Genomic DNA, 11,876 nt, shown 5'->3' on the forward strand with positions numbered 1-11,876 from the left:
TTAACAATTGAAACAATAAAAATTTGTTGCGTACACTTTATTAACAAAACAGTTACGCGCAGAAATAAATAGGTAGGTACAATCAACAACACTAAAAACTAAGATTCAATATTGTTTTTGGGTTCCTACCCAACACAATATTGTAACAATACCGTACACAATATTGTAATATTGGTAGTGGTAGTGTTACTGTATTTTCGACTATAATTATGAACACTTAGTTTTCTTCTGATAAATAAGAACTTTACAAAATACTAATAGGTACTCTACTTGTACAATTTTATTGCAATTTATGACCGGCGAGTTTAAACATCTTTAATTTTTTTTCGTCTTTAACGTAATTGGGCATCAAACAATAATTGACATTCTTAGTGTGATGTGCTACGGGCGGATTTTTATTTTCCTTAGTTGCATTTGCAGCTCCTTTTTGCAAGGCAGCAAATTCTGATGACTTCACGCTAGGAAAAAAATTGTTTCCACAGACACCATCACCTTTGTGATTATCTGTTTTTAGATTTCTTTTATTTTTTGGAAAAGTACTCATCCCTTTGGTTGGCACATTTTCCCGCAACTGGTACATATCAAAATGATCCTGAATATTACTTTTAAAATCATTATGCGCTCCTCGTTTATTTCTACGAGCTTGTACTTCTTGTTCTGAATAATTAAATTGATCATCTGAAGGGTTTGTAAGCTCGTACTCTAGAATATTGATTAAATCATCTAAGTTATCGATCGGTGAATCAGTTTTCTTTGTATTGGTTATATAATATGATTCATATTCACTAAGCTTCTTCTCAAGTGATGATACAGCCTTACGTGCTGTTCTCTCTTGGTCACTTAACATGACTATTTGATTTTCTAAAGTTAGGATTATTTTCTCTAATTGTGATACTTGTTCCTTTCTCTTTTCAACATGACTCACGAGGGATTCAATTTCATTATTCTTCTCGTCAAGTTGTCGATTGATCTGTTAACATAACGTTTATATAGGTTATGAGTTATGACCAGAATATGTGTAAATGATTTTATTGTTATAATTCTTGATTCACAGATTATCTGCACCTACATTGCATGACTGATATAATGAATTGGTAAATATTGGCGCAAGTTCAATTAATCTTACCTCTATATCCGCTTGCGTTCTTTCATCCAAATTATTTCGTAGTAATTTAATAATATTGGTTTGTTCTTCATTTTTGACCGTTAGCATCTTCAGAGCCGCTTCCCGTTCCTCTAACAAATGTTCCTGCTCTGTTATGACTTCAACACGTTTTTGCAGTTCAATATCTTTTTCATTTAAGACTTCAGTCAAAGTATTATTTTTTAGATTTGCTTCTACTAGCTGAAGGGTATGCTGCTTTATCTGGAATTTAAATCATATCCAATAACTAGGTACTCGTCACTTCGTCTGAGTAAAATTGTTAATCGGAATGTAAAAACAGTTTCAAAATCGAGATGAATACCAGAATACAAAGTAAAATGATATGTGTGCCAACGCCAAATTCTATTAAAATCGTTAACCTTGTTGCTATGTTTTTCGGATTTTGTATTAAATAAACTTTGATATATAATTACTAGAATGAGTGTTTACGTAATGCTAATGTATAATCTATCCAATGTTAAATAAAATAAAAAACTAAGAGCAAATGTTTACCATTTCATGCAATTCTATTATGGTTCCAAATTCTCCGTAGACTTCACGTAGTAGAGTTTTAATATTTGACAATTCTTCTGAATATGTTTGTATTTTCAATTCGCTGAAAATCGAACACAGATGTAAATTTGGGGGCCTACGTTCATATTAAAAACGATTAAATCAAAAATACTTTTAAAAAGCTTAGTACTAAAATTAAGTTGTAATTAAAATTATGTTTCAATTTTGAGGATTCCGTTATCCAAAATGGGAATAATGGATCCTTGATACTTCCGTCGTGCCAAGATTTATTTTCTTAGCCTTACTTAGTTATTTTTGATAAACTATACGGATAGGTATGTAGGTAATATGAATTGGTAGTTTTATAAATCCGACACAATAGTAGACGATTTAACGGAGCCACGCCGTTCTGTCGCCAAAATAGTGTTTAGTTTTTAAAGTTTATGACATTTATGTATATGTTAGTCTAGAAGGTATTTACGAGTATGTAATATGGGCCTTGTTGTCTGAATTAAATTAAACATGAAATTAATTATAAAACTATATAATTTATAAAACTATCCTTAAGTAATAATATTTTAAACTATCCATATTTGTGTTAATTACCGAAATAGAAAAGTTAAAAATCTTTCACTCTTATTTTATTGATTTTTTTATAATCTTTCTTAGAAATGTCCCAATATTTACTACCCACACTATACCTTTCGAGTAGGCGTTGTTCGAGCACGTTACGTAGTTCTTTCAGCTCCAAAATATACTTTTCCTTATTATTCAAATCATTTTTCAACTGTTTCCCTGAGTTGACGGCGTTGTTCCAATTTTGCTAAAATAATAATGATTGCACGAGTAGGTTGAAGTTGGTAGGTAGGTAGGTAGTTATCTTTCGACCATGGCTGCCGCCAAGGTACTCTATGGCTCCTCTACACGATGGGCCAACGCCGGCCACTCCAAGGGACGCAGCCATGCGGTAGAATGAAATAGCAATATCACTTGCTCCCTCTAACGCATAAATGCGTCCCTTGGAGTGGCCGGCGTTGGCCCATCGTGTAGAGGAACCAAGGGAGATGCATCTGCATTCACAGCTTATAACATCCCTTGTAACCTGCTGCTGGCCCTTTTCCCCCTAAATTCCGATATCTGTATTATACAGATAGGTAAGGTAGGTACCTATTACTCCTATTAGGTACCTACCTTACCTATACAGATATCGGAATACCTGCGTAAGTACGTACTACCTATATACCTATGCAGGTATATCGTCTCATACATACTCATAACGTGAGATTGTCCAATATTGATAATAATATGTAATTGTATAGTTTACCTGTAATTCTTGCATAGCTTCTGTTTGCTTGGTTACTGTACTTTTATATTCCAGTAGTTCTTCATTAGTATTTTCAAGGTGACAATTCAACATTTCTATTTCCTTGCGGCATTCGGCAACGTCTCCTGCAATACAAAAATCGACACAAGTTGCGAATTACCTAATTGGCACGTGTATCGTACAAAGTATTACAGTACAGTATATAAAATTTTCGACATAGGCACGAAAAGTTCTTATTCCCGCACTTGTGCAGGGAAGTATTAGCACCACATGTACTGTAATAATTATACTAATAAGTATATGAGAAACTTCTACTTATTGCACAATGTCATTTATAGAATCAATAGGACGGTAGTTTTAAATGATAAACTACCGTCCTATTGATTCTATAAATGACATTGTATCCGAACGATTAAGCAATTAAGGAACAATATTTATCGAAACAATTCTAATTAGGTACGAGCATGTACTTGAATTTGTTTCCATTTCTGTTAATTTCTTCGAGGCGTCCTTAAATCGTAATTCTGATTCAAGCAGTTGTGCACACATAGATTCTATTCTGTCAGCCAGTATATTTTTCTCATCTAATACTTCTTTGTATTTCTTCTCTGTTTCCATTAACTTCGCAATACATACATTTGACTCGTGTTTCGTAGTGTGTAAAGTTTCTTCAAAAGTCTTACTCAGTTCTATAAGTTGATTTTCTAGATCTTGTTTTCTGTAATAATTTGACGCGTATTGTATAATAATACCATGAAAAAAAAACTATTAAATACAGGTACCTATTTTTTACGAAACAACTAAAGAGCTTACTCGACTAATAGTTTGCTTCGATCAGCAGTAATTTCATTAAACAATTTCGTATTTATATCAATAGATTCATTCAGTTTTTTCAGTTTATTATCATAATTTGACTGCATTTCTTGGTTCTGAAATAAATTTTATACTTAAATGTATGGGTTAAAAACAAGTGGGATACAGTCACCAAATGATTGGCACTGAAAAGTACCACACCTCTTGTTGTACTAAAGTCACCATTGCTGCCATTAAATAAAAACGAAGGTGCCGACTATTGTAGCCTCAGATTCATTACTGCGAACCGGAGGTCATTAATTCATTATAGTAGCAATGTTCAGAGAATGTTTTTAAGAGCGTTGTATATTAACAACTCTCATATGGTATCATTTATTGGGGCGATTCTATTCATGTTCTAACTACTTTTAGGTTACAAAAAAGATGGTTGCGAAACATGTTTCACTTGCACAAGCGTCACTCAGTATGAAATGTTTTCAAGGAAAAACAGATTTTGACTTTAACTGGAATCTACATACTCGAGCTTCGCCTCTTTGTAAAGCGCAATGGAGAGTATTTCACAAAACTGTCCACAATTAACGATAACTTGCGCATGAAATATAAATATAACTATCGTATTCCAAAGGTCCATAATAAACTTATGGATACAAGTGCCTACATTGCAGCAATAAAAGTCTGTCTAAAGTAAACAATTTAAAAAATGGCTTTATAGTAGAATCTTCTACAGCATGAACGAGTACGATTATGATAATTGATAATAGTGTATGCATGTATTAATTTAGTTATTTAGTTATAGGTTGGACATTATTATATTGTACGTCCGTGATAGATAAACTGTTGGTTCTAAATTGTATTATTGTCAACATCTTTTTACACAGTTATACAATAAGTCTTATCTTTTAAAAAATGCCACTCCTATTGGGTTACGGTGGGTTGTGGTAAAAAGATTGCGGAATCTAACGGAGTTATTCATATACGTCCGCTAAGTTAATCAGCTGATGATCGTCATTTGTCCCTCTCTGTGGCATATAGGAGCATTTACCTCTGCGCGCAATTGGCAAACCGTTGCTTCCAATGTCCGGCTTTTAGAATTAGCTTGCTCCAAGGCTAGGTTGAGTTGTGATATTTTTTCTTCTTTGGATTTTAACTGTAAGTCAACCCGCGACATGGAATCTCTCTTTTTATGTTTCAAGTCCCCTAATAATTGCTTTTCTCTTTCCTGTTAAGTAAATATGTACGTTAATGATTAATATTTTAGTGAAAACAAACATCGGTTAGATATAACAAGCAAAATCTGCCGGGTTTGTACATAATATATTTTCTCCCCGTTTTTGTTGAATAGATAGTTATGTACATACTATTATTACCTTTGACTTGTAGTCAGCAAATGTTGTTCTATTCTCCGTCTCTTGAAGTTTTTTTCGGAGTTCCTCGTTTAATGCATTAGTTTCTGATAATTTCAATGATAAACTTTGAATACACAGTTCATTGGCTAATGTGCCATTCGCGTCGTGTCTGAAAATAATGACAAATACCTACATTAAATTTGATTTGTTTTTTTGTTATCTAAAAATAATGTTCTATTTAGGGAAGATTTAGCTTCTATGTTTTTAAGATAAGGTTCTAATGATACAACTCATAACCAGAGATCGGACAAATTTGCGTCATTGCTCGCAATAATGTGGACATGACTCCAAAATTGATTAAATAATTAATCATTTAATTAATTTCTTACCTGAGGTTTAATTTTGATTCCTAATCAATAAATAACACAAAGAGTTCTTATAATGTAAATTTATAAAAAAAAATAATCAGTATGTTTTCCAAATTTTCTGTAGGTACTCATTTATATTTAAGTGCTATTTATTGACTAGGGAACAAAATTAAATCTCAGGTAAAAAATTAATTAAAATAATTAATTATTTAATCAAATTTGGAGTCATGTCCACATTATTGCGAGCAATAACGCCAATCTGTCCGATCTCTGCTCATAACCTATGTATGATAATCATACATACTTTAAAAAAATCTCTGAATCGTTTAAAAAACGCAAGAATTCCTCTTTATTCTTATCCAGTGACCTTTTAAATTCTTCATTCTCAGTTTTAAATTCATTTATTTTTTTAACGAGAACATTTTTCGTAATCATCTGAAATAAAACCCAAGGATTATAGTACCTAAGCTATATTAACATGTGTTGTTACTATGCACAGATTATTAACGAATATAGCTGGTCAAGCAAATCTTGTCAAGTTGTCTCAAGTTGTTTCAAATTTGCCGCCTTTTTCTACTGACAAGATCTGCTTGTCCAACTATAATTTTTATATTACCCCTAAAGCAATTAATACCTAAAAATAAGAAAATTAATAACAATCCGGGTACTTAATTACTTAAGTTTTTGATGTCGGTGCCAAACGAACATTTTTCTTAGAGAGCCGACATCTTAGACAACGAAGAACGACGCATTTACTACATAAAAAAGACATAGTTTACATACTAGTGATACTCATTAACGCTTAATTTGGCGCTGACCAAAATACTGTACACAATCTTTGACCCTCTTTTTGTATTTTTTTTTTCTTAACCAGAATCATTGATACTATTGAGCGCCGAGGAGGTTTGAACTCACGACCTTCTGTTATTTTTGCCAAAGGGTTAATTTAACTTAATTTAGTTAAAATTGCACTACAACTACTCGTATTATTTCTTTCTGTTTGGCAGCAAATAATGTAATTGGTCCTTGAAAAATATGTGCAAATTTAGCTTATCCAGCTGATAGCATTCTTATTATGACGAATTAGGTATCTTTTGCTTAAAACCTATATTTGAATAATGTTCGTATATTAAACCACGCCTTAAGCAACCAAGTGAAGAAGAATCCTTATACTTTACTTTTTTAGCCATGATGTCCTCAAACCAATCAATAATATCCTTTCTACTATTCAATGTTTCTTCGCACGAAGCAACAATTTTGTTTGGTATTTCACGTAACAATTGCAGATCTAAACGCTTATTAGGCATCTGTGTTTCTGAAATCAAACAAAATTAATTAGCCCTAATTAACCCTTTAACCGCCAGAGTCTGATATATAAGACATTACATATCCAGCTCATTTCGCCACAGTCTGATATATTTATCAGACAAAGATCTGATTTGGTTTTTACCAATGATATTATATAACCATAGATAGGTTATACAGTATAACCTATCTATGGTTATATACAGGGATCGGATATTCGGATCGATATTTACCTAAACTTGGCAAAATTCCGGAAATTGTTGGGAAAATATGGAGTCGGCTTCTTTTTTATTATAAGTTTAATAAATATGCTCCGGGACTCCGGGATCGCACGAAATGACATAAGATGGTACAAATTTACCTACATGTTTAGTTTATGGCTATTTTTGACAATTTCTGTAAGGAAATATGTTGTTATATAGATCTAACAAGAACAGTGTATGTAGTGTAGCCGCAGCGTGAATTGGCAAAATAATGTAAGCATTTCTCTATACATATCTTACATAACTATTTACTACTTATTATAGTAGATTCAAGGGTTCTGTAATATAAGAGAATAATAAAACATTTTTTTTGTATAATACATATATGTGACGTTTTCAAGCAAAAGGTACAATTTTGTCAGTTGTACATAAGGTTCACGTCTAGTTAAATCTTGATGGTATTCGTGACACTATGATTTACTCTCAACACCCCACTTAATCTCTAAGATAAAGCCCACGTACATACCTAAAGTACACGTGGTGACGAATTTTCTTTGTATTGCCCGTCTTTTTTTACCTGCTATGCGTAAGACAATGGCGGTAGCAGAGATAGCGGAAGGGAAAAAATTTGAGACCACGGGCATAATGTCGTCCTTGAAACGTCGAAGGAAAACAATTTCTAAAGTAGGTGAGGGTGGGGAGGGTCGATCCCTAGGGGACACTTGGTAAACTTCATTTTTAATCAAACCAAACGAGATACATTTTTTTGCACTGGTAACACTCATTCATTCGTTCCTAACTTCACGTTCTGTCATGGCACTGTATCGGAAAAGTCAGTGGTTCAAAAATGGCGGACAGTGAAAGATTTTCTGCGTACTATATTGAATTTTCGGTAAGTTTTAACTGGATTTATTTTATAATATGAGATGGAAATGATGTTAGTGAGTGTGCTTATATAATTTGTTGTTTATTGAAGTGATGATTAACTTGGATTACATTGATATACGCGAACACACCTTTCGAGTACGGCACGTTTTATAATCTTACTATGTATGGGGAGACTTTGTCTTTTTCTTCAGGGGAGATATGATTCCGGGATCATGTCACCCCCAAAGCGATCAAGTATACATTGTAATAAATTTACTTACAAAATGATTCATAGAGCTATCATAAATATTTTCTTTTCTTTAGTAAATCATGCCGCAAAAGTACGACCAGAGAAACACTGATTTAAACTTTCAAGGTTTTTGACTCATTATTGTTTATTAAAACGGGATTTAATGGCGTATAATTCAGTTTTTAATTATACAACCGACTCCGAACTCCGAAAACGGAATTATCCCCGTGGCCTTTGAAAAGACTAACTAAAGTTGACATCAACATTTTACGAACTACCCGCACTTGGTCTTGTTTATCAAGTTAAACGTTTTACACACAGGGGATGTTACTCGGTCGACAAACAACACTTATAACGATATTTGGTTTTCAACCGGCGATATTTGTTTTTATGGATGAAATGCTATTTCAATGGCTTTCCGACCTTATGTACTATAGAACCCACGGTCCATAGAAAGGATTTTAGGATTATGCAGCTCAAACACCGTCCTCGAAACGTGAGCAGTAAATTTATAAACTTATTTATTATAGTAAACAATAACGACCAGAGATGGGTAAAAAAATTAAAATTGCTGTAGGTATCTGACGCTAAAAATACCTTCATAATAACTTTAAAAAATTTAGCTTGTTACAAGAAATTTTATGTTAATAACTTAGATTTGGTTCAAAAATTGATTCCCTATTTTATGTTGTTTTATGGATAATACGATTACATTGTTTTTTAAAAGTATAAGATTATGGATTAATATGTGTTTAATATCTTCATGTATTAATTTTCTGTAGATAAAGTGAATAAATTAATGTAGATACTACCCTCGAAATATGACATTGCCGCTTAAAATCTTTTTACCAAGTGTCCCCAAATCTGGAAGACTTGATCCCTTCGGCTTAGACATCTGATTACCGGAAATACAACTTCAAAGCATGGAAAATGCAATATATATATGTTTGCTGTGTATTTTACAAATTATAGATGCATTGCTAATAGCGATCCGAGTTATATAATCAATGAGAATCTGGTATGGGGAGACATGGTAAAAATCTGTTTACCATGTATCCCAAGAACCAGGGTCACTTGATCCCCCTAGGATCAAGGCTCCCGACCAGGGGTAAACAAGTCTCCCTTACATAGGGGACACATGGTAAAAGTCAACAGTATGGGTTTTCATTAAATAATGGTCTAATTTATTGCACAAATCTGTTCTAATTCAAACTATTAATGAAGAGATAAATTCTGAATCGTATGGTCTATAAAGTTTTTCAATACTACAAATAGTTAAGAAAATGTATGCTAAAAACAAAAGGGGTGATCAACCCTCCCCAGTTTCCCCTACTCGTAGTTTTAAAAGTACTAGTACTCACGACAAGTTCCGTTAAACTTACTTCCGTTAAGTTATGATAATGATATTTCGCTAGTTAAATAAATCTCAGGTACATTGAATTTAATATTTCTCCATAGTAAATTACATTAAATACATAATAAATAAGCGTATTAAAATGTTCAAATATGAGTTTAGATTGCCTTGTTACATAGTTAACAAATCCCGGGATATCCCGGGAAATTTATTACGAAAATAAAGTTGAGTCCGTCTCCATACCGTTCACGCCGCCAAAGTTTAGGTAAATATCAATCCGAATATCCGATCCCTGGTTATATAATATCATAATGAGTATAACTTATACTCATACTTGAGGAGCACAAAAAATACTTCCATATTTATTTATTTGCCTACGAAGAAATCTGTTATTTTTGATTAATTTTCTCATTCCATCCATCTTTGTCACACTCGTTGTTAAACATAAGGTCGTCTTTTTCTCCTTTGGTGTGCCGGAGCTCGTTAGCACGTATACATTTCGCGCTTGTCCAGGCGCGTCTAAAGGCAACTTGTCCAATTTGTCACAAGTTAAGCGCTTCAATTTTGGAACGCCTATAACCTATCTTGAGTTATAAATCATTGGTTTTTACAGCACATTTATAACTCCCGTAACTACGTTACTCTGCGTGGTACAATTACTGTTGGTGGCGACACGAGCACGCTCGATCAAAAATTGCTGGCGGTTAAAAGGTTAAACGAATTTTCGAGTTCTAAAGCTGGGTTTTATCAAGAATTTACACAGTATTTTTTAATTATAAATAGTATCTATTTGGATATTTATTACGAACCAACACAGTGTAAAATCGATTTGGTGCTAATGGGGGTTATTGTTATAAATCTTATTAGGTATCTATGTTATTAGGGATCTATCCTCTTCGGCGACCACTTATTATACGACCTTAAGGTTCATTTTACTATGGAAATTGACAGTAACATCGACGCGTTCAGTACCAGTAGTGCAGCTACGGTCAGAAATGGAATGTTACCCTTACCGTTTGTTTCTGCCCCAGCGCACAGCTGCAGCAACTGGTCTGGCGCCAGTTTGCCAACATTCATGATTGATAAATCCTCCGACGGCGGCAAGCACATTGTTTGGCCCATTCCTAACAATTCCTTGTGACTTGAACGCAATGTAGCGTATAATTTCAATAAATCTCGCTGGAAAAACAATGAGTGACACATGTAGGTACATACAAAATATTTCTTTGTACCTACCTACATGAGTGCAACGAAACGATTCGTTAAAGATTTCATCTCTTGTAACAGCATTGCATTCAACTGTCGAATTCGAACATTGTTTCTTTCAAAAAGAAGTAGGTAGGTATATAAGCATAGCTAAAAAAACATCTTGTGGGTTACTACAAGATGTTTTTTTATCTTCTTGTGCTCGTAAAGTTCACCTTACTGATATAGTAATGCATCCTAAAAATAAACAATATCGTGTCGCCAAAGTAGTAAAGGAATTATATTAATAACCCGTAACAATTTTTTAGGGTTCCGTACCCAAATGGTAAAAACGGGACCCTATTACTAAGACTGCACTTATAACATTTTGGTTTACCTTCCTTAAGATAAAATAGTTAATTATGTATGTAGGTATATCCAATTCCTAAATAGACAATTATATCCTCGCTTATAGCTTATATCGGTCCTTCGCCTACCGGCTCGGCTCGGACAGACTTGACCTTGTTGTACCTACAGCCTGCACGTGTCTTTAGGAGCCAAATCAATCCAATTTACGGTATCCACCTGTTTTTCATGAAGCTGTCGTTTTATACTTTCGAACTTTATAATGTTTTCTTGCCAAAGTCTCTTTAACTGCATTCTTTTTTTATCCTCCGAAGAAAACTTAGGCTCTGGAAAGAAATTGAAAAAAAAAGATTAATAATCACAAAAACCTTCTTTCCTTTTATATTGTATAATTTGATATCATTCGTGTAAGGCCTGAGTGGACGCTCAAGGGGCGGGGCGTGCGGCTTGCATGTTTTAAACAAATGCAAACGTATAGGAGCGGCCTTAGTGCACGCTGCTCAATCACTTGTTAGCCCGACGCCACGCTGCACGCCCCGCCGAACGCTCCGCTTCGAGCGTCCACTCAGGCCTTACACGAACCTCGTCCCATGTGCCTTTCAAGAATAATCGTGTTCATCATTGAGCCCTTGCCATTTCTAGACAGGAGTTATCGATATCCTAACGCTATTATCTCTCTCGATACTAGAGACAGACAGTTTCAGTTATTCATGTCAGAGAGATTTCTTATCAAAAGCTTTAGTAAGTAAAGGTGGTCTGCTGTTGGCTTGTTGTTGTTGTGTTGTGTTGTTGTTGTTGTTGTTGTTATAGTTGTAGACCGCCTGTAATGTTGTACCTC

General features: G+C 33.9%; 1 protein-coding gene across 1 annotated transcript; it reads right to left on the reverse strand.

Annotated features, from left to right (window-relative positions):
• Positions 1–267: 267 nt before the first annotated feature.
• On the reverse strand, positions 268–11,630 carry LOC134662664 (repetitive organellar protein-like). The gene is made up of 14 exons (XM_063518935.1): positions 11,621–11,630; positions 11,258–11,364; positions 10,501–10,666; positions 6,687–6,829; positions 5,813–5,943; positions 5,162–5,309; positions 4,837–5,013; positions 3,795–3,910; positions 3,452–3,699; positions 2,982–3,106; positions 2,359–2,480; positions 1,658–1,760; positions 1,127–1,366; positions 268–970 (listed from the first exon to the last, which is right to left on the reverse strand). The coding sequence occupies exons 1-14, from the start codon at positions 11,628–11,630 to the stop codon at positions 281–283; spliced, it is 2,526 nt and encodes an 841-aa protein (XP_063375005.1). The 3' UTR covers positions 268–280.
• Positions 11,631–11,876: the final 246 nt, after the last annotated feature.

The sequence above is a fragment of the Cydia amplana genome, chromosome 3, assembly GCF_948474715.1.
Source record: "Cydia amplana chromosome 3, ilCydAmpl1.1, whole genome shotgun sequence".
NCBI lineage: Eukaryota > Metazoa > Arthropoda > Insecta > Lepidoptera > Tortricidae > Cydia > Cydia amplana.

What these genes read in the sequence shown, in the direction of transcription:
- LOC134662664 (XM_063518935.1), bottom strand. An exon ending in GACAGCTTCATGAAAAACAG is followed by an intron (nt 10,667 to 11,257) that starts GTGGATACCGTA and finishes TTGTTTTTCCAG; the next exon opens with CGAGATTTATTGAAATTATA. An exon ending in GATTCAGAGATTTTTTTAAA is followed by an intron (nt 5,310 to 5,812) that starts GTATGTATGATT and finishes CATTATTTTCAG; the next exon opens with ACACGACGCGAATGGCACAT.